At 47.2% G+C, this 26,975-nt stretch overlaps 2 protein-coding genes across 11 annotated transcripts in view; both read left to right on the plus strand.

The window, feature by feature from the left end:
* The window catches only part of AKAP8L (A-kinase anchoring protein 8 like), a 37,543-nt gene extending 30,309 nt beyond the window's left edge, over nucleotides 1-7,234 (plus strand). For 2 of the 3 annotated variants that reach the window (XM_047776754.1, XM_047776755.1), the window contains exons 13-14: nucleotides 6,673-6,768; nucleotides 6,869-7,234. In XM_047776754.1, the coding sequence (XP_047632710.1) occupies nucleotides 6,673-6,768; nucleotides 6,869-7,168 (396 nt within the window). In that variant the 3' untranslated portion in view covers nucleotides 7,169-7,234. Of the gene's footprint in view, nucleotides 1-6,672; nucleotides 6,769-6,868 lie in introns of those variants that run through there. The other variant, XR_007134430.1, reaches the window with a different exon arrangement.
* A 205-nt stretch (nucleotides 7,235-7,439) lies between these two features.
* On the plus strand, nucleotides 7,440-26,008 carry AKAP8 (A-kinase anchoring protein 8). 8 transcript variants are annotated; one of them, XM_047776745.1, is made up of 15 exons: nucleotides 7,440-7,637; nucleotides 10,246-10,284; nucleotides 11,787-11,819; nucleotides 12,292-12,568; nucleotides 13,003-13,486; nucleotides 13,977-14,106; nucleotides 14,329-14,375; nucleotides 15,594-15,627; nucleotides 17,495-17,582; nucleotides 17,797-17,949; nucleotides 20,094-20,235; nucleotides 21,228-21,321; nucleotides 21,768-21,898; nucleotides 22,969-23,064; nucleotides 25,283-26,008. In XM_047776745.1, exons 1-15 carry the CDS (start codon nucleotides 7,565-7,567, stop codon nucleotides 25,739-25,741), a joined length of 2,280 nt encoding a protein of 759 aa, XP_047632701.1. In that variant the 5' UTR covers nucleotides 7,440-7,564; the 3' UTR covers nucleotides 25,742-26,008. The 8 variants fall into 8 exon arrangements, with proteins under 8 accessions (XP_047632701.1, XP_047632702.1, XP_047632704.1 ...); XM_047776747.1 differs by lacking the exon at nucleotides 7,440-7,637 and adding an exon at nucleotides 7,713-8,195; XM_047776746.1 differs by lacking the exon at nucleotides 10,246-10,284.
* The last annotated feature ends 967 nt before the right edge of the window (nucleotides 26,009-26,975 follow it).

The following is a 26,975-nucleotide window of genomic DNA, read 5'->3' on the forward strand; positions in this document are numbered from 1 at the left end:
GTACTAGTCCTCTCCCATTCCAGGTCTTGTTATTTGTCTATTTTAGTGACTAGTTAAATTGTTTTAGTGAAATGTCTTTCATCCCAACAGTTTGAAGCCTCTGATACTATGCCTTGAAAGAGGAAGCCATAGGCAGTACACAGCAACCCTTGGATGGTGGCAGTTTTGATAAAGCTCTCTTTGTCTTTTTCCTTTACTATACTAAGCTTTTAATCTCCACAAGTTTTTGGCTGATTGCTCTGTTTTCAACAATGTCTAGAGGCATTAAATTACTCTGGAGTTGCCACGGTGGCACAATGGTATCGGCAGCATCTCTGGAGCACTGGGACACAGGTTTGATTCCCCCAGACCCACACAGTGAGTTAAGGATCCAGTGTTACTACAAATGTAATAAACTCAGATCTGATCCCTGGCCCAGGAATACCAGATGCTGCAGGACAGCCAATAAAAAAAAGAAATTTTTTTAATTGCTCTAATCCAATTAAATGGCTCTTTTTCCAATTAAATTTGGGCTCCTTTATGGGGATTGTTTTTTGAAGTCATTGCTTGAGATTTAGTCTGAACCCAGGGAGGCTCTTCATACATGTCTGTTTTACTGATTCTCTCTGCTAACCTAAAGAACCATGGTTTGGTTTGTATTGTTTATCAAATCTACCACTCTTCTTTTCAATGCTTTTCTCTATACCTTCCAATGTTTTGAGAGAGCCCTTAGTCTTGAACTTCCCCTACTCTTTTTGTTTGTTTGTCTGGTTTTTTTGCCTTTTTCTTTCGCTACATCCTGGGCCAAGGATTGAATCTGAGCTGCATCTGCCTCAACACCAGATCCTTAAACCACTGCATGGGGCCGGGAATCAAACCAACACCACCACAGAGACAAGTTGTATCATTAACTTATAGCACCACAGCAGGAACTCCAAACTCCAAACTTTCTCATACTCATAAAAAAGAGAAGTTCCTTTTGAAAGAGATTAGGGAGTTCATTGTTTTAAGGCATGCCCTTCCCTTTGGGTAGAACCTCTGAACCCAGGCTTCTGAGCTGGGAGTGGGGATAAGAGTGCTTCTCTTAACTCCACTGTTTGGGGTTTTTTTTTTTTTTTTCTTTATTACTCAATGAATTTATTACATTTGTACTTGTACAATGATCATCACAGTCCAATTCTATAGGATTTCCATCCTACAACTCCAACACATTCCCCCACCCCCGAACTGTCTCCTTTGGAAACCATGAGTTTTTCAAAGTCTGTGACTCAGTGTCTGTTCTGCAAAGAAGTTCATTGTGTCCTTTTTCAGATTCCACATGTCAGTGAAAGCATTTGATGTTGGTGTCTCATTGACTGACTGACTTCACTCAGAATGATAATTTTTAGGTCCATCCATGTTGCTAAAAATGCCAGTATTTTGTTCCTTCTAATGGCTGAGTAATATTCCATTGTGTATATGTACCATATCTTCTTGATCCACTCCTCTGTCGATGGACATTTAGGTTGTTTCCATGTCTTGGCTATTGCAAATAGTGCTGGAATAAACATTGGAGTACATGTGTCTTTTCGAGTCATGGTTTTCTCTGGATAGTTTCCCAGGAGTGGGACTGACTCCACTGTTTTAGAAGAGATCAGTATGGAAAAAGCTATAGCCTCTAGTTGACTTGATTTGGTTTGCCTCTCTGGGCATGGGACCTCTGCTCTGTGAACAAGCCAGAGCTAGAACAATGTAAGGTTAAGTCTCCAATCCATGAGTGGAAGCTAGATAGAAGAGGGAGCCCCCACCTCTCACCTGAATTTGCCTAGAACTTAGCCTCAGCAGCAGGCAATTAAGAGGCAGGATGGGAAACATTAACATTCTGCCTCTCTTAGGAATATATATCCCTCAATGGAGATGACCTGAGTAGAGAGAGAGGCCTGTGTTCCTTGAAAGCACTGTCTAGAGTGGTGTTTCTGTTATGCTGAGCTGTGGAAGGCAGGGAAGCAACAGGCCATGTTCTAACCACCATGACTCATGCTCTCCTTACTGAGTTTTAGTAGTAGCTTTTTCTTAATAAATGTTTCTTCATTTGCTATATGTCTTTAATACTGTTTCCAAAGACTTAAGATAGTTTTTTTTTATTTGTTTTTTGGTTGTTTTTTGGTCTTTTTAGGGCCAAACCTGCACCATGTGGAGGTTCCCAGGCTAGGCGTCGAATTGGACCTGTAGCTGCTGGCCTGTGGCACAGCCACAGCAATGTGGGATCCGAGCCTCATCTGCAACCTGCACCACAGCTCACGGCAATGCCAGATCTTTATCCACTGAGCGAGGTCACAGATCAAATCTACGTCTTCATGGATACTAGTCGCGTTTGTTAACTGCTGAGCCAGGATGGGAACTCCTGTTTTGGGGGTTTTTTTTAATAGTTTTTTTGTTTCTTTAGGGATCAAGTCCATGGAGCTTCTCAGGCTGCCATGTCAGAATTCTATCCTCTGATTCATTTCTAGGAACCCTTTTAACCTTAATATTAGAAATCTGGTAAGGATGTTAATGAGGTGAAACTGTAAATTAGTTTATTAAAGAATAAAAGTATTGGAGTTCCTGTCATGGTTCAGTGGTTAACGAACCTGGCTAGGATCCATGAGGATGAAGTTTTGATCCCTGCCCTCAATCAGTGGGTTAAGGATCCGTTGTTGCCATGAACTGTGGTGTAGGTCACAGATGCAGCTCACATCTGGTGTTGTTGTGGCTGTGACAGGCCAGCAGTTGTAGCTCTGATTCAATACCTAGCCTGGGAACTTCCTTGTCTTGCAGGTGCAGCCCTAAAATTAAAAAAAAATATATATATATATATATATAAAGTGCTAAGTAAAATATTACTAAAATTACTACTTATCAACTAGTAGAGATTCAGATGTGTAACTCTATAAGTAAAATTTGCTTCTGGAATACAAGAATGGTTCAATAAAAAACTAGTAACAGTATAAAATACTGGAAACGAACATTGTTGATGTGCAAATAATGTGATTATATTCTTAGAAAAGCTGAATGATTTCAACAAAAAATGTTCTTAGAATTAATAGAATTTGGTAAGAAGGCAGGATTCAAAATTAATATATCAAAAGTAATAGTTTTTCTCCATTCAAGTAATAATACCTAGTTAGAAACATAGATGGGGAATACTAGAAATGTAATGAAGAAAAGTATGGTATCTTAAACTTCAAGGATATGAAACAAGACCTCAGTGAATGGGCGGGAAGTACTGTGTTCTTTTCTTTTTTTTTTTCTTTTTTTTGGGGGGGGGGGTCTTTTTATTTTAGGGCCGCACCTGCAGCATATGGAGGTTCCCAGGCTAGGGGCTGCATCAGAGTTGTAAGCTGCCAGCCTACACCACAGCCACAGCAACACTGGATCCTTAACCCACTGTGCGAGGCCGGTGATGGAACCTTCATCCTCATGGATGCCAGTCAGATTCCTTTACACTGAGCCACGACAGGAACTCCAGTACTGTGTTCTTAGATAGGAGATTTAATAACAAAGCAAAAACCAGCCCCCCCCCCTTTTTTTTTTAAATCTTTTTAGGGCTACACCCACAACACATGGATAGTCCCAGGCTAGGGGTCCAATTGGAGCTGTAGCTACTGGCCTACACCATACCCATAGCAATGCCAGATCCAAGCCATGTCTGCAATGTACACCACAGCTTACAGCAATGCCAGATCCTTATGCCACTGATTGAGGCCAGGGATCGAACCTGAGTCCGTGGATACTAGTCGGGTTCATTACTGCTGAGCCACGATGGGAACTCCCAAGTCTCTCCATATTAATGTAGACAGTGCAGTTGCAGTCAAAATCTGGAGAGGAAGACTGGCTCAAATTAAAATGTTTTATTTGTAGAGTTAAATCTTGGCTCCAAGAAAACTATACAAAGGGCAGTGACAACAGATATAACTTATACAAGAGCCAATGCAATTGAAAAAGAGTGATAATGGAGTTCCTGTCATGGCTCAGTGGAAATGAATCCGACCTAATATCCATGAGGATGTGGGTTCCATCCCTGACCTCACTCAGTGGGTTAAGGATCCAGCATTGCCGTGAGCTGTGGTATAGGTCACAAACACAGCTCAGATCTGGTGTTGCCGTGGCTGTGGTGTAGGCCAACAGCTACAGCTCTGATTCGACCCCTAGCCTGGGAACCTCCATATGCAGCGGGTGCGGCCCTGGAAAAAAAAAGAGAGAGAGAAAACAGGTAATATTGGCATAGTAATAAAACATGGAACCAGAATAGAGTCTAATGAAAGATCTCAGTGTTTTGGAACTCAGTATTAAAGTCAGTACAGGTCTCTTATTGGAAACTCAGATGTTTTTGAAATAACTTGGATTTCAGAACAGCTACATGATATGATCGCTAACATCTCCAGCAGGATCAGGGAACGTGCCTTTGTAATTGAACCATCAATAATTCTTCAAGTGACTTGTTTAAATGGGATAAATAAAGATGGTATAAAAATATAATGTCAAAAATAAAAAATATATAATGTCATATTTTGCCACCAAGTGAATTTTAGGTGGAAAACTTTTCCTTTCGGATTTCAGATTTGTGGATAAGGGATTGTAGATCTCTATGTCAGTTCAACAGGAAGAAACAATAGTTTTTCATATACACTCTGGAAAGTTGAATTCTCAAAATCTTAAGTGTGTGTGTGGGTAGGAGAACAAAATTTAGGAAATGCTTACCTTGATATTAAAAGAAGCCTTCCTGAACAAGCTAGGAAACCCAGAGACTATGTGAGAGATGACGACTTTGTAGAAATGCTGGGCAAGTTGGCCCAATGTGTGTTTTGAATTCCCTATGAGCAGGGAAATGCCACTAGAGGCAACATACATTCTTCTCTCTTTGATCCTGCAGTAAAAGTGCTAACATCTAATGCTGACAGGCAGAGGACAAGTACATTGTTTCAGTACAGGTGAAAGAAGCATAACTTATTTCTTCAGAGTACTCAGGCACTATCACTTTCAGAAACCTGTTTGGTAGAATTAAAAGCACCAGCGTGGAAGCATTTTATTCTGGTGGTATTTGGTTATTGTAGCAAAAATCTGAAAACAGCATCAATGTGCTTCAATTGGGAGACATTCTGGTGTGTCCATCTGTGCACCAAGAGGGGGAAGGATAATGTGTTGGCAAGTGAGAAAGTTACAGAGGAACTAGTCTGTAATAGTATCCTAATTGTGCATCTTTAACTTGTTTCATCTTGAGCAGGCATGAGGTCTGTTAATTTTTTTTCCTGTGTAGTAAAGAAAAATGTGTAGAGAAAAAATGGTGAAGGTGGGGAAAGGGAATAGAAAGATGATTTTCTGGAACGTGGTATATAAAGCATTGGCTAGGGTTGAATATGGGTTCTGGAGGTCAGCTTTCCCCCCACAACCCTCCCAATAACTTTTTTTACCCCCTGTTGATGGCTTTATGCTGCATTACCTTTATAACAATGAAATTAAGAGTTGCCTTTACTCTCACCACCAAGAAAGTCCTGCAGCATTTTGGTGTAAATCATCCTAGACAAAAAGGTTCTGGCATGCTATGCACACTGTTCTATCTTTCTTATATTAGGGGAGAGATGAGCCCTATTTTAAGGACAGCATGGTGTTCTTTTTAATGTCTGATGTATTTAACCACTTCTTCCCTGGAGAACATTTAGGTGCTTTCCAGTTTTTCACTGCAGCCAGTGTACATGCATGCTTCCAATTTTAAATTTAGGCTAGATTTCCAGAAGGAATTACTGAGGGTTTTTTTGTTGTTTTTTTTTTGCTTTTTTTAAGGGCTGCACTCATGGCATATGGAAGTTCCCAGGCTAGGGGTTGAATCAAAGCTACAGCTGCTGGCCTATGCCACAGCCACAGCAACACCAGATCCAAGGCACATCTTCCACGTACGCCACAGCTGACAGCAACAGTGGATCCTTAACCCACTGAGTAAGGCCAGGGATGGAACCCACATCCTCATGGATCCTAGTCGGGTTGGTTAACCACTGAGCCAGGTTGGGAACTCCAGAAACTTTTACTTTTGATACATTCTATCAAGCTGATTTGCAGAAAATAAACAGTTGAACCTCTCGCCTGCAGAGTATTAAGTGTCTCTTTTTAACCTTCCCATTTGGGGGTATAATTCTTCATCCTGGGAATCCCATGGAATAAAAAAATGTATGTATATTACTTAAATACACTGACTGACATTCATATTCCTGCTTTTATATCCTCGTTTATCCTAGAGAGTTCCTTGCATATTAAGGCAGGTGGCCCCTTGTTAGGGGTTGCACATTTACTTGGTCTTCAATAGGTTTCTTAATTTGTTCACTGCTTATAATTTTTATGTAAGCAAATCAGATTTCTGCAGTACAGCTGTAAAGACATGTCTTTAATCAGTTACAGTTACATACAGTAAGTAAGTATGGTATGGAAAGATGGAGGAGCATTTGGGCAAGGATCAAATCAGGTCATGGTTCCATGCTTGTAGAAGGGAAATCAAGCTTGTACCCAAGGGTACATTTACAGACCTACGAAATCTGGTTGGAATCATTGGCGGTGCTGAGCCCCGAGGTGTAGGTGGAGAGGTGTGCAGTTATCAGTGGGCCCTTACCGATCTGGCTTGGTGGGAATGGGGCGAGTTTTGGATGCCTGGAGCAGCCTCTCCAGCCCTGCCTGCCTTGCCCGCAGCTCATGATGGAGCAGTCTAAGAAGTCCTCGCTCATGGTGGCTCGCAGCATCCTTAACAACAAGCTCATCAGCAAGAAGCTGGAACGCTATCTGAAGGTGAGGTGCTTGCCTTTGGCACGCGGCCCGGTTCCCAGCCCCGGTGCCTGATTCGGGCCCTGGGGTGCTCCCATTTCTAAAGTATCGCCGTCCCCCGCAGGGAGAGAACCCTTTCACCGACAGCCCGGAGGAGGAGAAGGAACAGGAGGAGGCCGAGGGCGGTGCCCTGGATGAGGGGGCGCTAGTCGAAGCAGCGGGAGTCGCAGAGGAGGCGCCGGCGCAGCCCCCGGTGCCCCCGGAACCGGTCTCTGGGGCTGCGACCCCGCCCCCACCGCCGCCCCCTGAGGAGGAGGAGGCCTTGCCGCTGCTGGGCGGGGCGCTGCAGCGCCAAATCCGAGGCATCCCGGGCCTCGACGTAGAGGCTGACGACGAGGAGGAGGGCGGAGGGGGCGCTCCGTGACCCGGGCGGGCGGGGCCCGCGTGGCAGAGGCTAGAAGCGGAGTCTAATAAAGTTCTTCCCTTCCCACCTCTTCTTATTTTGTCTGTGGCGCGGTCCTCGTGGGCGAGCGACGGGATCTCTGCTTAGAGGTGTGTATCTGTGGGTGGGCCTCGGAAGGATGGGTTGCAGCTGCGCACTAGCGGCGAGGAGAAGCAGGGATACGCTTGCGCGCTGCGAGGCACAGCAGACCGGATCAAAACTCCCAGGATGCTATGAGCACTGATCCGGAACAACCGGAAGGCCACCTGAAGTGGTGAGGGCGGGTCCGTGGTAAACTCCCGCCAGTGGTTGCGCGCGGAAGGGGTGACGTATCAAACTGGTTTACCAGTAGAAGACAGCGGGAGTTGCGTTCAGCGCATGCGTCCTGTGGTAGTCTGGAAAGAGGAGCTGCTGGCGGGCCGAGCTGAAGACATGGAACAGGGCTACGGAGGTTAGTGTGGGCAACTTAGTGCGGGGTGGGACGGGCAGGTGGTGCCCAGGCGACACCGCCGCCGCGCAGAGGGCCGCAGGCTGGGGCCTACTCCAGAGCCCAGTTACTACAGTCCGGCCCTGCAGAGGGGCGGCCGGGACGCGCGCACGCAGTTCATTGGACCTCGGCGCAGTCGCTCCCGGGCCGCTGCATGCGGATTGGCCGATGGAACCTGGGGACGTCGGCGGAGTTCGGCTGGCCGACGCTACGGCGGGCTTCGGGGGGCGCCTTGAGCCTTCAGGACGGTTTCTGCTCCTCAGCCCCAGCGGGGCTGTAGGCCCCGCGGATCCCTGCCGCCCGCAGGGCCGCAGTCCCTTTCGGAAGACGCCACAAAATGGCGGCGCCAGAGGGCGGAGCTATGGCGCGAGATCCTGGGGCGTGGGGTCTGCAGCGGGAGGAGGGACTGCTGTCTCTTTCCCGGCCTTCGGGCCTTCCTGGGTACTTGCGGGGTTTCGTTGGGTCTTCTGCGCCGCCCACGTGGCCTGGAGCACCGGTCCGGAAGCGGTATGGGCGGCACAGGTTCGGGCCACCGGCGGTGCAGTGCTGAGGCCTTGAGTAGTGCGGCGCCTGCGTTCTCCCTGGGTTGTGTAGGTCTGAGACAAGACACTGAGAGTCAAATGCTGGGTGTTTTCTTGGTCAAAACTTGGAAACCCGTTAGTGGTTCTCCTCCGAGCATCACCTTGTGGTGGCCTGGAGATGTCAGAGGGGTTTTGTAAAAGAGAATGTGGAGTTCCTGTTGTGGCGCAGTGGTTAACGAATCCGACTGGGAACCATGAGGTTGCGGGTTCGGTCCCTGCCCTTGCTCAGTGGGTTAACGACCCGGCGTTGCCGTGAGCTGTGGTGTAGGTTGCAGACGCGGCTCGGATCCCGCGTTGCTGTGGCTTTGGCGTAGGTCAGTGGCTACAGCTCCGATTCGACCCCTAGCCTGGGAACCTCCATATGCCGCGGGAGCGACCCAAAGAAATAGCAAAAAAAAAAAAAAAAGTAAAAGAGAATGTGCCCTTTCTCCACTTGGGTTTCAGAGCCTGCGGCAGGACCTTCTTGGGTGACCTCTCAATCTGGAATCAGCCTCCTGGGAGGCTTTTGTTCTATGCTGGAAGCCGCGTTTACCCGCCGGGAGCAGTAGAAATATGCAGGAATGGGCTTGACCAAGCTTAGATACCCCATCCAGGTGTTTGAGGTTTGAGAAGCAAGCGATCTGATTTTGGCTGCAACAGGGAAGGCGCTAGTCTTGAATGGTGGCAGCATTAGCAGGAGACCAGCAGCAGGAATTGCAGAAAAAAAAGTTCCCAGGTGCCTGGTAGTGCTCGGTTGACTCAATCTGGTTCTCTAGTCTTTTTTGCAGTCTTACTGCATCTCGCCATTTTTTCCCTGCCTTCCCACCAGATCTTTTAGTTAGTAGTAATCCCGCCTCAGGCGAGGCTTGACAGTTGCTTCTTGGACCTCCATCTGGGTCCAAGTCCTTGTTCTTCTCAGTGTTCTTGGGCAAGTGACTTATCATCTGGATCCTCTATAGAAGCGGGTTTATAGTGTTTATGTCAAGGGTTGTTGTGAGGTTGATGTTAATAGCATATATGTCCCTTAGTTAGACCAGTGCCCCACAGTTGGTTACTTGCTGTTAAAATCACTACTCTGCTTTTCTGCTGCACATGGAAAACTGTGACATGGAGAGGTTAGCTTGTGAAAGGCAAGCTTCCACAGGGTGACTTTGGATCAAGTCCCCTAACCTCTGAACCATAGCTCCCTCATCTCTGAACAGCAAGCATTCAGGACACCAGCTAACATGTGCTGAATGCCTGACCTGTGTTAGCATACAGAAGGCAGTCAGCTAGTGATTTAATTAGTCCTGGTAGGAGAGAAAGGATGTCTTAGAGAAGATGCTTTGTAAAGGTGAAGTCATTTAAGTCAGTATGGATGATTACCTGTGCCCATCTGTGTACTGGGTTTCAGGGACACAGATGAAGAGGAGCCAGACAGATGGTATCATTGAGGGTGTCTGGAGGAGCAGAGGGAGCCCCCATGGAGAGGAATGCAGTCTGATGCCTTAGGCCAGGCTGTTGAAGCTCTGGGACTTTCAAGCCCAGGGGAGCATTGGAGGGTTCATAGTCACACAGAAATGAGGCATAGGGAGTCACAGCTGTTCTCTCCAAATTTTCAGAGTTTTTTTCCCCAGTTTTGGGGTACTTAATGGATGCTTGTGGGAGGGCAAGGTTGGGGACTGTGACCTAATGATGGACTAGCTATTCCACAGTGTCTTCCTCAGTTGTAGGCTGAGGCTTAGGCCAAGGTCCTTTAGCAGGCAATGGACAGAACTGGCCTGGAAGCTCATTCTCCCCCCCCCCCCCACCTCCTTTTTTTGCCTGGACCTCAGGCAGGTGGAGTATGATAATGCAAAAGCCAGCTGTGGGATGACTTTTAGGGGGGCGTTGTTATGGTTGTGCTGTCTTCTTGCAAGGCTGGCCCTGAACTATTTCAGGGAGATCCCTTTATGCTCCTCAGAGCACTTCAGAAGTACCTGTTCTCTGGTATGATAAATGTGACCGCTAACCCACAAGTCTTCTATTCACAGGCTATGGGGCATGGAGTGCTGGGCCCACCAACACCCAGGGTAAGTGGCACCTGCTTTTGGGTGAGGCAATGCAATTGTCTACCCACCCCACCCCCAGCACCAGTATGACAAAGTTGGGACAAGGAAATCTTTCTCTTGTTTTTCCTCTTTTTTTTTGGCCACACCTAGGCCACATGGAAGTTTCAGAGCCAGGGGTTGACACCATGCCACAGCATCAACCAAGCCACTGCGCCACGATGGGAACTCCATAGAATTCTTAAATTTACCCTGCCTTCACCTTTGGCACTTTCATTTATTATTATCATTTTGCATTAGTGGGATATGTTTGTTATAATTTATAAACTAATATCCATACATTGTCATTAATTATAGTCCATGGTTTATATTAACTTTCACGTTGTGGCTCGGTGTTAACAAACCTGACTAGTATCTATGAGGATGCAGGTTTGATCCCAGGCCCTGCTCAGTGGGTTAAGGATCTGCTGTCACCATAAGCTAAGGTTGTAGGTTGAAGGTGCAGCTTGGCTCTGGCGTTGCTGTGGCTGTGGTGTAGGCCGACACCTGTAGCTCCAGTTCAACCCCTAGCCTGGGACCTTCCATGTGCCACGGGTGCAGCCCTAAAAAGAAAAAAAAAATTTACTGTTACACAGTTCTGCGAGTTTAGTACATAAATAATGTATCCTTTCTCAAAATGTACGTCGTGAATTATTCTTTCCTAATTTTTTTTTTCCTTTCTCAATCATTTAAAAACAACCGATTCTTAGCTTTTGGGCTGTACAAAAACAGAGCTGTGGACTGGATTTGGCCCCTGGGGCTTCTTTGCTAACCCTGCTCTTGAATCTGTATCATGCTGCTAAGTGTGTTTGAACAGCCGGAATGTGCACTCTGGTGGGCGAGGTTTTCCGCTTTTTGCCAGCATCTGTTCCAGGGGATTGGACAAGTGTTTCCTTTGTTTTCTGAGTCTGGTACTTGGCCCTAGCACCACTGGGAGCAGGAAGACTTTTCTGCCCATCACCGAGTTTCCCAGGAGGAGGTCTAAACGTGTTACTCAGGCACATGATGTGCCCTTGCTTAGTTGAGTTGGGGACATGATTTTTTCCATGCTGTTGGCAGTGCTTTAGCTCTGGCTTCTGATGAACTGGCATTTTAGAAGGGTTCTGCTGGGGACCTGGCCCAAGTGGCCTCTTGGCTGGTGGCCCAGCCCACGCTGGCTGAGCTTCTTGGAAAAAGGCTTCATGTGCTTTCTCTTGCCCAAATGGAAGATATCAGGCTTGCTTAGGAGAGAAACCCTGATTATGCTTAGTTGAGTACTCTGTTGGAAATTAGTTTTTCAGCTAGTGGACCCCAGCTTTTCCTGGCTTTAATGGGCAACCAAGAGTGCCTCCTGGAGCACTGGCATGGCTACCCTCAGTCCTGGCCTTGTGGATAATGGAGTGCGGTGACAGCTGTCCTTCAACATTGGGCTGGGGTAGGGGTGAGGGGATGTGTCTCTGATACCTTAGTTTTGTAAACAAAACTTGTCTGTTTTTGTTTGTTCTAAGGTGCATACGGAACTGGCGTGACAAGCTGGCAAGGTAGGCCCTTCTGGGGGGATCTGTGCATGGGTGAGTGGGTCTCAAATTAGCTACCTAGAGCAGTTCACAGCTGTCCTGAAAGCTCAGCAAAGGGCCAGCCTCCAGGGAAACTTCCTGAAGGTGGGGGGAGGGGTGGGAAGGAATGTGGTTGTATTCTTGGGAGCAGTAGCTTGTTGGTGGGTCAGTCAGTAGCCTCAGCTGCCAGCTCCTGGGTTCTCAGCCACCTCTGGCTTTAGATGAGAAGCAGGTCTTAGGATCTGGTATAGAAAACCCACTGCTTAGAGTTGAGGCTGTGCCCTTGCCCTTGTGCTGCCTCTCGGTAGGTGCTGTGTGCATTGTGGGGTAATGCCAGCAGCACTTGGTCCCATGATCCTCTTCTTCCATGGGCAGTAGGTGCTCCTCTGCAGACTTGTCCAACATGAACTGACCTGTGGCTGCTGAGATCTGATTTGGTTCTTCCTCCCTCTGGCAGGCTATGAAAACTACAATTATTATGGTGCCCAGAACAGCAGTGTCACCACAGGAGCAACCTACAGCTATGGCCCATCCTCGTGGGAGGCCACTAAGACCAGCGATGGCCTGGCAGCTGGGGGCCCTGCCATGCATATGGCTTCTTATGGCCCAGAGCCATGCACCGACAGTTCCGACTCCCTCATTGCCAAGATCAACCAGCGTTTGGACATGATGTCCAAGGAAGGAGGCAGGGGCGGGAGCAGCGGCAGTGGGGAGGGCATGCAGGACCGGGAAAGGTGATTATAGACCCGAACCCTTCCTGGGGGATCCTGCACACTCAGCTTTGTGCAGATGGAAGTGGGTACCTGCTCTTATGGGGAGGGCTTTCCCCCAGCCCCCTCCTGAATGTGGAGTAGATAAGTTGAGCCATTGTTGGGTCAGAGGTATTTAATAGGATTTGCCAGTTGTGGTGGGGCTCAGGGCATGATTGACTCCTTATTTTTGTGTCAGGCACCTAGCAGACCCTCCCTGTTCTTGTGGCCAGGGCTTCATTCCCCTTATTCAGCAACGCTTGGAAAGGATTGTTGTCCTGTTTTGCTTTCTTTATGAGTATTTAGGAGGGATGCATGGTGGTTTGGTTTTGGTGTTCTGAATGTAGGGAAGTCATCTTTGCAGGAGGTGTTGTAGTTGTTCCTGGACAGTGTGGTGATGGATTGTGCTTTCTTTGCAGCTCTTTCCGCTTCCAGTCCTTTGAGTCCTATGATTCCAGGCCTTGCCTTCCTGAGCACAATCCCTACCGCCCTAACTATAGCTACGACTATGACTTCGACCTGGGGCCCGACCGCAACGGTGGATTTGGTGGTCAGTACAGTGATTGCCGGGACCCAGCCCGGGAACGGGGCTCCCTTGATGGCTTCATGAGGGGCCGCGGCCAGGGCCGATTCCAGGATCGGAGCAACCCCAGCACCTTTATGCGCAGTGACCCCTTCATGCCACCCGCAGCCTCCTCTGAGCCTCTTTCTACTCCATGGACCGAGATGAACTACGTGGGTGGGCGAGGCCTGGGAGGCCCCTCCCCCAGCAGACCTCCGCCTTCCCTCTTCTCCCAGTCCATGGCCCCTGACTTCAGCGTGATGGGCATGCAGGGGGCGGGTGGTTATGACAACTCTATGCCCTATGGATGTGGCCGGTCACAGACCCGGATAAGGGATCGGGTAAGCCCTTGCCAAGCTCTAACTTGCCTGTTTGCTTTTCTTTTTTTAAACAGCTTTGTTGAGGTATTTAAGATTCACTCATTTTTAAAAGTGGAATTCAACTTTGAGTTAAAAATGTACAGAATTATGCAGCCTTCATGAGCACGTAATTCTAGAATGTTTTCATCATCCCGGAACGAAACCTGCTATTAGCAGTCACTCCCTGTACTGTCCCCTAGCCCCTGGCAACCATTAAGCTACTTTCTGTGCATTTTGCCTCTCCTAGACATTTCATGTGAATGCAGTCGTAATATATGGCCTTTTGTGTCTGTCTTTAAAATTTTTGTGTTTGGAGAGGGGGAGGTTTCCAACCACCTTGTCTTTCTTTATTTTCTGAAAAGGCTTTTTTTGATCTTGTTCCCTGATCTTACAACCTCTTTGGTTCTTCCTTTCTCTGGGGTATGTTAACTGTCCGGGTAAGTGGTACATTGGGATATGCTTGTGTCTATAGCCTAGGTGGAGAGGGTTTGATCGCTATGGCCCCGATAGCTTGGGCAGGAAACGGAAGCAGTTGCAGATTTACGACGAGCCAGACACCAAACAGGCCCGTGCTGACAGTGAAGGAGATTTTTCTGAAAACGGTATGCCCTGGGACTATAGGCCAGGGTGGGTATAAGATGAGTTAGCTGCATGCTTGGTGTTCTGTGGCCCCCCCCGTCAAGGGGGGTCGGGTGCCATTTGCACTCCCACAAACCCTCTGCAGTCAGGACAAGCACAGTCATTCTAGACAGTGAGTTTGGGGGGTGAAAATGGAGTGGGCCAGTTGCCGAGGGGCTGACTTCCTATTTCTTTGTGTCTGGTAGATGATGGAGCTGGTGACTTCCGGTCAGGAGATGAAGAATTCAGGGGTGTAAGTTTGCCTTTACTGATCAACCTCTAGTGTCTCTTATGTGGGATTTTTTCCTTACTTCAGTGTTTTCCTCACAAAGAGGCAAGAACAGTTACTCTACTTCATGAGTAAATTTAATAATCAGGCTTGCAGCCAGGTTTCTAAGACTTTTCCACTTGCAACAGCCCTCCTTTTTCCTGAAAACATCCCAACCTTCTCTCCAGCTATCCTTGTAGTGATACACCTAGCCGCACACTGATAACTATAGTGGTTGTGTGGGCTGAGGCTTTCAAACAGGCACTGAAAACTCAAGTGCTGCCAGTTCTGTGCTGGTGCTGAGCTGCATTCTTGTCATTCAGCTCTTAAAACTAGTCATGGGACAGAGTTCCTGTTGTGGCTTAGCAGTAATGAACCCAACTAGTGTCCATGAGAATGTGGGTTCAATCCCTGGCTTCGCTCAGTGGTTACGGAATCCAGTGTTGCTGTGGCTGTGGTGTAGGTCGCAGATGCAGCTTGGATCTTGTGTGGCTGTGGTGCTGGCCAGCAGCTCCAGCTCCAATTCAGCCCCTAGCCTGGGAACTTCCACATGCCACAGATGCAGCCCTAATAGACAAAAAAAACTAGTCATGGGAGATGGTTATCAAAGGCTGACTCTTAGCCAAGACCATATACAAGCATGTGGGGAGCAATCCTTTGCCACCCCCTGCAAATTCTGATTCAACTCTAAGGTAAGGCCTGGAAATCTGGGCATATGAAGGCTTTATCCACTTGCTTCTGATGAGTTTGGGGCAGGGAAGAGGGGAGCAGGATACAGTGAATTTTCAACTTTTCTGAGGGTCTTGCTTCCTTTCTGTCTAGGATTTCTTAGATTTTCGAGTCTGGGAATCTGTATATCTGTTGATGGCTAATTTAATTCTCAACTTGATGTCTAAGGAGTGGCTTCAGTTTCAGTTTTCAGTTAGGTGATTTTATCTGTAGCTGACTTGTTATAACCTTTGATAAATACAAATAAATAGAAAAAAAGTAAGTTAGTCATTATCACAGAATCTCAGAAAGCAACCAGGAGTAATGACAGGACACACAGGCTCCATCCCATGGCCCTAGGACTTGTCCTGGTACATTGTGGCTCTGTTCCTAGTGGCACAGTGACCACCTGGTGGTGGCAGGTAGCTGGGCCAGTTATGGAGAATTCTGGAAATTCCACCTCACAGTCCAACTTTGTATGTGCCCTTTTTTTAGGAGGACGAATTCTTCGACCCTGGGAAGCAGAGAGGTAGGCATCACCCAGCGACCCTTTGAGCTTTCTTGTGTCTGCCCAGCTACCCTGCACTCGCTGCCTAACCCCCAGCTGGGCTGGGCTTCTGAGCAAGCCCAGGGCCTGGATGGAGGGGCTAGCAACTCAGGGCAAAAGAGGGGCCATGGCTACCAGGCGGGCCTTGGCCATGCCACTCACCCTGAGGTTTTGCCTCAGTATTTGGAGCAACACTTGCTGGAAGCAAATCTGGTTGCCTCACTCAGTGCAGGCTACAGAGACGGGGAAATTCATCTCTGGATGTCTGCAATAGTGGTAGGGAAGAGAGAGTTTCAGAAGTACAAGAGGGAAAAGAAAAAGCGCCCTCCAGCCTGTCTTCTCCGTTTCCTCCTTGGCCAGGGCAGGTCTGTGTACTGTACACTGTGTACTGTTTCTCCTGGGCTTTATTCTGTCCATAGTTCTTACCAGACCAGAGCCATGCCCTCAGCCTCAATGAGGGGGACACGGGCACTGCGTGGGTCAGTTTGGACAGCTGCCTGGGTTGGGAGCTGGCGGCGGGGGAGGGGGGGGCCTGTTTAGGCACATTCCAGCCCAGATCCTGCAGAGGCAGTCACTACTACATCAGGTCTTGCTAGTTTCAGTGCAAGTACAGAGCAATGTTAACCCGCCCCCGCCCAGGGGGAGCATGGAGAAGCGGTCACTTCTTTTCCTGTTCCTGTGGGTCCATCCATAGCTGATTTCCCCCAAGAATCATAGGCTGGCTCCTTTGTGACTCTACTCCCATAAATTCCAAAGGCCTCTGGTTTAGATGTTCCTTTTTATATGTTCAGGTTTAGCCAACCCTCTGAGGCCCTCCTATCCTGTTTATTGACGTGATTATGTCTATAGCATGGGACCACACAGCATTTAGCAGCTCGTGCAGCAGGGTAAATGCTAAAGCAAAGGTGACATGTTTGTTGCGCGCAGGTCCTGCTACCTACCCGGGATGACTTTGCTTTAAACAGCAGTAATAGTTTCAGGCAGTGACCTCTTGCCAAAAATCCCACACGCCCTTTTGAGAGGCTTCTGAGCAGCGCACGCCGGTCGCCATCTTCGTGGGACAGTCTCGTGACTGGCATCAGGGGTAGGGGTTACAGTTCAGATGCTTATCCAACCTTTTTTCAGTGTCTGGCCCTGGCCTCAGGCTGGGACTCTGGGCTGCACAGCTCTCAGAAGAGCTCTTGCACTAGCCCCACGGGATGGATGGAGGACCACTTGGTCTCTTCCCACTTTTGTTTTTGGGATTGTTTCCCATGTATCCCTGGGAAAGCCCTAGATTGATGGTTTTTGTGAGTGGAAGATAGAATTTGGGCCACCAGGGATTATCAGACCTGCTGAGGCCCTAGTTCAGAGGAGGCTGACGGGGCAATTATTATGGTCCACTGAGGTGGGACGGAGGGCGGTAAAGTGGCTTACTTTATTTCCTGAGGCCTTCCAACTGCTGCCTCTTTATCTGGGAAGAATTGCTTCTCTCTCTTAAGTAATGTTGGGAGAAGACCCAATGGTAGGGCGCTGGATTGGAAAAAGCAAGATAGGGAAGGACAGAGAGAGCAGGCAGGCCATGGTGTGAGTGGGATGGACAGGATGTGTCCCTGGCTCATCCCAGTCTTAGCAAGCCATGGGGGGAGTGAGGTGACTCCCTGGGGAACTACTGAGGATTCATCGCAAAGGCCCATCCCTGTTGGGAGCCTTTGACAGCCCCTTGGTGCCTCAGGGTGTCTTGACCCTGCCACGTGTGGAAGCAGTGGCAGGGCATGGGGTATGGTGGCCAAACTAGCTCCCATCAAGGCCCTGGTGCTCAGCTCCTGTGAGCTCCTTAGAGTGTCTCGAAGGGACTTCTCTGTTGCAGGAGAGAAGGATGATGAAGATGATGAAGTAAAGAAGAAGAGGGAAAAGCAAAGGAGAAGAGACAGGATGCGAGACCGAGCAGCTGATAGGTAAGGTGGGAGGTGGGGACTGTCAAGACTCATCTGTCTTCACTCTGAAGTATAGGGGGAGCCTGGTTTGATCAGCTGGCTCCAGGTGTCTGTCAGGAAAGTCTAGTCAGGTCAATGGGAGACAGAACTTGGGAAACAAACTGGATCATATCCTTGCTGGTAGGACTGTGTGACCCTCACATTCCCAGCAGGGTACTCTCTTGCCTTCCTGCAGGCCAGTGAGGAGTCCCCTTGTTTCCCCACCGCTTGTACCTGTCCTCCCAGAGAAGTTAACTTCATTCAGCAGAGCTGCCAAGAAGGTGCCTTTGATGCCTTGTCCAAATCCGAACTGCCTGTGGAGTAGGACATGGCAGTTACATGTGTATAGGTACAACCTTCAAGATTTGACCTCTATGAGTTCCTGTTGTGGCTCAGCAGGTTAAGCGTCTGTCATAGTATCTGTGAGAATGTGGTTCAATCCCTGGCCTTGCTCAGTGGGTTAAGGATCTGGTGTTGCCACAAGTTGTGGCATAAGACGCAGATGTGGCTTGGAGCTTGTGTTGCCATAGCTGTGGTATAGGCCTGCAGCTGCAGCTCTGATTTGACCCCTAGCCCGGGAACCTCCATATGCCCCAGGTGTGGCCATAAAAAGAAAAAGAAAAAATAAAGAAGATTTGGTCTCTTAATAGAAAAAAATACAAGTGTAAACCCCCAAAGGGCATTGGTGTGACCACACCATGCTCCTCTTCCTATGGCTGTTGTGAGTGCAGGATTGATGATGTCTTGACCATGTGTGGCTACTTTTTTTTTTTTTTTTTTTGCCATTTCTTGGGCCACTCCCTTGGCATATGGAGGTTCCCAGGCTAGGGGTTGAATTGGAGCTGTAACCGCCGGCCTACACCGGAGCCACAGCAACATGGGATCCAAGCCACATCTGTGACCTACACCACAGCACACGGTAACACCGGATCCTTAACCCACTGTGCAAGGCCAGGGATCGAACCCTCAACCTCATGGATTCGTTAACCACTGAGCCACAACGGGAACTCCTGGCTACTTCTTTATGCACAGGTTCTCTTAATGACCTCAGAGGGAATCCCTGCCCTTAAGACTCAAACAGATTAGTCATCTTCCTGTGTAAAGAAAAGCTTAGCAGGAGTTCCCGTTGGTGGCGTAGTGGTTAATGAATCCGACAAGGAACCATGAGGTTGTGGGTTCGATCCCCGGCCTTGCTCAGTGGGTTAAGGATCCGGTGTTGCCATGAGCTGTGGTGTAGGTCGCAGACTCAGCTTGGATCCTGCGTTGCTGTGACTGTGGTGTAGGCCTGTGGCTACAGCTCCGATTAGACCCCTAGCCTGGGAACCTCTATATGCCACTGGTGTGGTCATAGAAAAGGCAAAAAGACAAAAAGAAAAAATAAAAGAAAAAAAAAAGAAAAGCTTAGCAAAAGGCTGGGAAGCCAGAAACCAAAAGTAGGAACTTCCAGGTGTTAAAATTCATTGAAATTCTTGGTTTTTTGTTTGTTTTTTTGTTTTGTTTTGTCTTTTTGCCTTTTCTAGGGCCGCTTCCAGGCTAGGGGTCTAATTGGAGCTGTAGCCACCAGCCTACACTAGAGACACAGCAACGCGGGATCCGAGCCGTGTCTGCAACCTACACCACAGCTCATAGCAATGCCGGATCGTTAACCCACTGAGCAAGGCCAGGGATCGAACCCTCAACGTCATGGTTCCTAGTCGGATTCGTTAACCACTGCGCCACGAAATCCTTGTTTTTAAACAGACTATAGTAGATCTGTTTTCATGCCACGTGGGAACTGAGATGACTCTTTCATCTTTTTTTTTTTTTTTTTTTTTTTTTAAGGGCCATACCCGCGGCATGTGGAGGTTCCCAGGCTAAGGGTCTAATCAGAGCTATAGCTGCCAGCCTACACCACAGCCACAGCAAGGCTAGATCTGAGCCTCATCTGTGACCTACACCACAGCTCACCACAACGACTGATCCTTAACCCACGGGAGCAAGGCCAGGGATCAAGCCTGGAACCTCATGGTTCCTGGTCGGATTTGTTTCCACTGTGCCGTGACGGGAACTCCTATACTCATTCTTAAGACGAGGAAATTTGGGATGACTACTACTCTGATACCCTTTGTTTGACAGGTCAGAAGTCTTAATTCAGAAACTGTTTTCCCAGTGTTCCCATCATGGCGCAGCAGAAATGAATCCGACTAGGAACCATGAGGTTGCGGGTTTGATCCCTGGCCTTGCTCAGTGGGTTAAAGATCTATTGTTGCTGTGAGCTGTGATGTAGGTCAGACGTGGCTCGGATCCTGCATTGCTGTGGCTGTGGTGTAGGCTGGCAGCTCTACCTCTGATGTGACCCCTAGCCTGGAAACCTCCACATGGCTGCGGGTGTGGCCCTAAATAGCAAAAAGGAAAGAAAGAAAAGAAAAATTATTTTTTTGTTTCCATTTCACGTCTAACCAGAGATGCTGTTACCAATGCATCACTGCTTTTCTTTTTATCTTCCCTCTCCAGGATTCAGTTTGCCTGTTCCGTGTGCAAGTTTCGTAGCTTTGAAGATGAAGAAATCCAGAAGCATCTGCAAAGCAAATTTCACAAAGAGACACTACGGTTTATAAGTACCAAACTGCCTGACAAGACAGTGGAGTTCCTCCAGGTAAATCACACTGCATTTCCTGGTGATCTTGCAAGCATGAGATCTCTCACAGAGAAAGGAAGGGAAATAAGAAGCCTAAATGTGGTCAGGGAGTTCCTGTCGTGCAGCAGAAACAAATCTGACTAGGAACCATGAGGTTTCGGGTTTGATCCCTGGCCTCGTTCAGTGGGTTAAGGATCTGGCACTGCCATGAACTGTGGTGTATAAGTCGCATACACTGCTCGGATCTGGTGTTGCTGTACCTGTGGCGTAGGCATAGCTCTGATTGGACCCCTAGCCTGGGAACCTCCATATGCTGAGGATGTGTCCTTAACAAGCAAAAAAAGTTAAAAAAAAAATGTGGTCAAGATTCCTCACTCTAGGAGTTCCCTGGTAGCCTAGTGGGTTAAGGATCTGGCCTTGTCACTGCTGTAGTGTGGGTTCAATCCCTGGCCTAGGAACCTCGGCATGCTGTGGGCATGGCCCCAAGAAAAGATTTCTTTCTTTTTTTTTGTCTTTAGGGCCGCACCCACAGCATATGGAGGTTCCCAGGCTAGGGGTCGATTCAGAGCCATAGCCGCCGGCCTACACTATAGCCACAGCAATGCGGGATCTGAGCCTCGTCTTCAACCTACTCCATAGCTAAAGGCAGCACTGGATACTTAACCCACTGAGGGAGGCCAGGGTTGAACCTGCATCCTCATGGATGCTAGTCATGCTCTTTCCACTGAGCCACAACAGGAACTCCAGGAAGATTTCTTTTTCCAGAATAATAATGTACAAGTCCCAGGTCAGAGCAACAATTTAGAGCTCTGGCCATTGTAGTTCCCATTAGTTCTGCCCATGGAGCTGCTCTGATGGCCGTCTTCCCATCCTTGGAGCACCTGAGACAAGGCTGTTATTCCCCAGGGGTGTGGCAGCCACCCTTGGTGAGTTGCCTCTTGGGCAGCTGAAAAATATCCACACATGCCACCCTCCTCATTTCATTTGGTGCCATTTCCCAACCTCTCTAGGAATACATTGTAAACAGGAATAAGAAAATTGAGAAAAGGCGTCAGGAATTGATGGAAAAGGAAAGCACAAAACCAAAACCAGATCCTTTCAAAGGTGAGCTGTGATCCTGGGGTGTGTGCTATTCTAGATCATAAAGCCGGGCACAGGGTGGTTAAGAATGTGATGTGAAGACCAGTGAGAGAGCCATTTAGCAGGGGAAAGAGGCTTTCAAGTGTGGCCTAATGTAGATGACATTACAGCTCCATAGCCCTGGCTTATTGGAGTGATGTGAAGCATTCTGATGGTTTTTTCTTCCTTTCTATGAAGAGAAAGGACCTACAGGATAAGAAAAGTATAAAAATCCCAGGTGTTCAGAGGATGTTTGTTCTGTCTCCATACTCCTGCTAGAAGGCAGATGATTACCTGTCGCATATTCTGTTCTAACAGTATCCTTAGAGAGGGCTACAGGGAGAAAATGTGGGCCTTGATGGGGAATAAGTGGGAGGAAAGCATCACATGTATGCTGCCCCAAGTCCCACAAGACTGGGTTCCATCCACAGGGATTGGCCAGGAGCACTTCTTCAAGAAGATAGAGGCTGCTCACTGCCTGGCTTGTGACATGCTTATCCCTGCACAGCACCAGCTCCTCCAGCGGCACCTGCACTCTGTTGACCACAATCACAACCGCCGGGTGAGTGCCCCTCTGATGCTGGGTGGGGCAAGCAGTCCTGGCTGCCAGCCGGAGGGGTTCAGAACTTTCTGTGTCTTATGGGGAAACTAACGTCTTTAGGAGTTCTTGCCATATTCCATCAAGTCTATTATATCATCAAGTGATTGTAAAAATGTACCCCAGCTTCTATTAAAATTTGAGAAAATGTGTTGCTTATAATTGACTTAAGGACAGTAGCTGAAATTCTCCTAGGTTGAGAATATTCTCTGTAAACCACACAGGTAAATCCCCCAGTTGCTGAAAAACTGGATTTCTTATAAACTAAAGCTGGGGGTCACTCAGAGCAGAATGGCCTAGGGGACTTAGGGTTAAGGACTGATTTGGTTCTTACTTGTAATGGAACTTAAAGCTAAATGTTTAGCTCAAGGTATTGGGCCTTTTTTTTTTTTTTTTTTTTTTTTTAAATAAAGGGTCTCTCCCTGACACTCAAGTCTGCTGCTTGCTGATGGGCAAAAGCAGCCGCAGACCATAAGTAAAGGAATGGGTGTGGCCAGAAATACTGTACAAACAAGGGATTATCACATGAATGTGTCAAGCTCTAAATTGTCAAATGCTGGCAGCATTCATACTTGTGCTGTAGAACTTGGAAAGTCAGTATATCATACTTGTGCTGTAGAACTTGGAAAGTCAGTATAACTCAAAAAACTGTAAAGAAAAGGCTTGCCTTTTCCCCACACCCAGTCCACAAAACTTCTGATCTATGTGTGTTTTTTGTTCATCCTCGTTTATGCATGTGGTACCTGGACAGTAGTTGTGTACCTGTGCTCTTTCTTTTAAGATGATTTGACTTTTCTACACTGTTTCACAATCCAGTTCACAATCTTGTTTCACAAGACAGTCCTGATGTCTCTCCAGGACTCTTTCTTTCATCATTGGAGCCTAGAATTTGGGGTTTTACCATAATGAAGAAAGATCTTGGTTGTCTCTGCATAGGGCTGATCTCAGAGCATTTCAATGTAGCCAGGCTGGTTTTGTTCTCTTGCTCCCCTTTGCATGCAATTTTTAAAAGCCCATGTTTGGTTCCCTTGTAGTTGGCTGCTGAACAGTTCAAGAAAACAAGTCTCCATGTGGCTAAGAGTGTTTTGAACAATAGACACATAGTGAAGATGCTGGAAAAATACCTCAAGGTTTGTGTTTAGGAGTCCAGTAGTTGTTGCAGTGGAGGATGAACTCTGCAGGTGTGGAATTAATCTGTGCAATGGTGCTGACTTTCACCATGAGAAGCCTTGACTATCCATAAAATACCAAGCAAGATGATGGTGAGATGTTTCAAAACAAAAAATACAAGGTAGATGGGTAATTGTCCAGGAAGAACCAAAAAGAGGGTTTTGCTAGCAGAGACAACCAACAATGAGATGAGGAGGAGAGGGCATCAGGAAAGAACCAGTGGTGCCACTCTACTGAGCTTTAGTGACAGGAGCAGAGTAATAAAACATTCCAAAGAGGATATGCTAGAGAAAAGTCTGATTGGAAGAGTCTGGTTCTCCTTAGGAAGCCCATTTTGCTAAGTGCTCAGCCCCATGACTTCAACATTTGGGGCTAGGATTTAAGATTCAACATAGTCTGCCTTAGGCCCTGTTTGCCTTCCTTTCAGTTATTAACTGCTTCATTATTTGACAATTCATTCAATCCATAAAGTAATAGACTGAATAACCAGTGTAAGAACCGTGACTGATCAGTGTTTTACCTTGTGGCTTTCTAGAGTTTCTAGAGTCACTTGGTAGACTCAAGCTTCTAAACACCAGATTTTAAAGCACATTTTTTAAATCTGCTAGTGATAATGTTTACTTTTTCTAAACTACACAGTTTTAGCATGCTCTTGAGAAGAAATTCAGTGTCTGAGAGAGTCAGCCTTGGATTGAATACTGACTGATAGTTAATAGCTGTGTGACCTGGGAAGTTACTGATTTTTTGGCTTTTGGTGGGTTTTTTTTTTTTTTTTTTTGTCTTTTCGGCCATATCTGTAGCACGCATAAGTTCAAAGGCCAGGGATTGAACCCGAATCACAGCAGTGATCTGTGCCACAGCAGGAACTCACCAAGTTACTTTTTTTTGTTTTGTTGTTGTTCTTTTGCTTTTTAGGGCCACATCTGAGGCATATGGAAGGTCCCAGGCTAGGGGGTTGAATCAGGGCTGCAGCTGCCAGCCGCAGCCACAGCCATGCAGCATCCAAGCCAGGTCTGTGACCTACATCACAGTTGATGGCAATGCCTGGTCACCAATGCACTGATCTAGGCCAGGGATTGAACCTGTATCCTCATGGATACTGATTGGATTCGTTCTACTGTGCCACAATGGGAACTCCCTTACCGACTTTTTTTTTTTTTTTTTGTCTTTTTAGGGCCGAACCCTTTGCATATGGAAATTCCTAGACTAGGGGTTGAATGGGAGCTGTTGCTACTGGCCTATGCCACCTCACACAGCAGTGCTGGATCCTTAACCCATTGAGCAGGGCTAGGGATGGAACCCGCATCCTCATGGATACTAGTCGGGCTCAGTTACTACTGAGCCACAATAAGAACTCCCCCTTACTGATTTTTAAGTCTCATTTCCTTATCTGTAAAGTAGGGTTAACCTTTGTCCCGGGGCTGTGTGCTTAAATGAAACTAAAAAGAGAGTTAGCTTCCTGTTATCAGGCTTTTGGATGGGGACGGTTAAGAAAACCTAGATCTTTTTGAATATTTCCTCACCATTATATTCTTGATTAAGCGCAAAATACTACTGGTGAAGCTTTTCAGAACCTGGAAATCACACTCACTTGGTGTGATTTCATATATTTCTTTTGGGCGTTCTTGTTGTGGCTCAGTGAGTTACGAACCTGACTAGTATCCATGAGGATGCGGCCTGGCCTTGCTCAGTGAGTTAAGCACCAGTGTTGTTGCAAGCTATGGTGTAGGTTGCAGATGTGGCTGGGATCCAGTTGCTGTGGTTATGGCAGAGGCTGACAGCTACAGCTGCAATTCCACCTCTAGTCTGGGACTTCCATATGCTGAAGGTGGGGCCCTAAAAAGGAAAAACACATATATTTCTTTTGGAGTCCCTGCTGTGGTGCAACAGGATCGGTGGCATCTTGGAACACAGTCTCGATCCCCAGACCAGCACAGTGGGTTAAGGATCCAGCATTGCCGCAGTTGCGACTTAGGCTGCAACTACAGCTCAAATCTGATTCCTGGCCCTGGAATTCCATATATACCACAGGGCAGCCGAAAAAAGTAATAATAAAGTATTTCTTTTGTTGACTCTGCCTGTCACAAAAACAAACTCCCAGCAACCTGAGCCTCCCTTGAATTCTCATTTGGACAGTTATTTAGACTGCACTGACCTGTATTCCCTCTTCTTGGCCAGGGTGAAGACCCTTTCACCAGTGAAGCTGTTGACCCAGAAATAGGAGATGACAATTTAGGAGGTGAGGATAAGGAAGAGACACCTGAGGAAGTAGCTGCTGAAGTCTTAGCTGAGGTGATTACAGCAGCAGTGAGAGCAGTAGATGAGGAAGGTGCACCTACTCCAGAAAGTAGTGACATGCTGGCTGAAGGGGAAGGCCCAGTGGGCACAGCTGAGGACACTGGTGGCCCCCACCCCAAAGAGCCGCTGGAAGCAGAGACACCCCGTGGAGTAGCATCTGAGAAGGGCAACACTGAAGCAGAGGCCAGAGGTAAAGCTGCTGAGGCCATAGGCGAAGTGGAAACCCTGGCTACAGAGTCAGAAAGCACCTTAACAGTCACTACTCCTGCCGAAGTTGCTGCCAGAGCTGAAGTGGAACAAACTGATGCAGAGTCCAAAGATGCTGTTTCCACAGAATGATCCTCCTCTCCCTGTTTTAAGGGATATGTTATATAATGCATTATTCTTTCTCCTTTGGTTTATAAGCAGTACTAGGGTGTGTGTTACTGGAATATTCTTTGGTTAAGAGACCCAGCAATTTCCTTTAGAAAAGTGTACCTCACAGGCTTATCTTATAGTTGTGTGGCTTTCTGCCTTTGTTTGAAGGCTGCAGGAGTTGTACATTCCCCCAGGTGGCTGTGATCTCTCTTTATACTGCAGTTGGAATAATAAAAGTTGGGTAATATAGATGTTGATGATAATTTGCTTGTTAAATACAGCCACTAGCTAAATGCACCTTCCACCCCCATAACTTTTTGGTCTGGGAGCAGTTCAATAATAGAATATATTTTTGCTTTATAAAGGCTTTTTTTTTTCTTTTTTTAAGTTTAAGAATTTGTTTTGGCTTCAGTTTTTGACCTCTGCTTTTGTGGTGCACTGTATGATGTGTGGTCCTTCTTTATAAGATGTAGCAGGATACTTTTAACATGCGTTGTTGATTCTGTCACATCTGTGAACTCTCAAAAGGCCTGAGGAATCTGACACACCTGCACCATTGGAAAAATACCCACTTAACCCTCAAGAATGAGGACACTTTGCATAGGGCATTGTTTCCCAACCTTTAGTCCTTGGTGAAGCAGCTTTACAGTGTTTTACCTCATTTGTGTTCCACCTGTGCATTTCTCCAGGGCTTTTTGTTTGTTTTCCTTAAATTGAGTTACCTCTACTTAAATATATTTAAAAAGAACACCTGAAGTCTCATGAATGGAAAACCAATATAGATTACCTTAGATAGACACTATCTGTAAAAAATGAATTTTATTTCAGATAAATACTGTTCCTTTGGAGTATCTGAATTTGTGAGAGAGAAAAGCTATCACGTGTTAAAGGGTAGTAAGCAACAGTTACACTTAAAATATTCAAATTGGAGTTCCCGTCATGGTACAGCAGAAACAAATCCAATTAGGAACCATGGGTTTCAGGTTCGATCCCTGGCTTTGCTCAGTGGGTTAAGGATCAGGCATTGCCATGAGTTGTGGTGTAGGTCTCAGACGTGGCTTGGATCTAGTGCTGCTGTGGCTGTGGTGTGAGCCGGCAGCTGTAGCTCCGATTCGACCCCTAGCCTGGGAACCTCCATATGCCACGGGTGCAGCCCTAAAAGAAAAGAAATATCCAAATGAGTTGGAAGATACCTCCCTTTTGAAATACTGCTGGG

Source organism: Phacochoerus africanus, chromosome 4 (assembly GCF_016906955.1).
Source record: "Phacochoerus africanus isolate WHEZ1 chromosome 4, ROS_Pafr_v1, whole genome shotgun sequence".
Classification (NCBI taxonomy): Eukaryota; Metazoa; Chordata; class Mammalia; order Artiodactyla; family Suidae; genus Phacochoerus; species Phacochoerus africanus.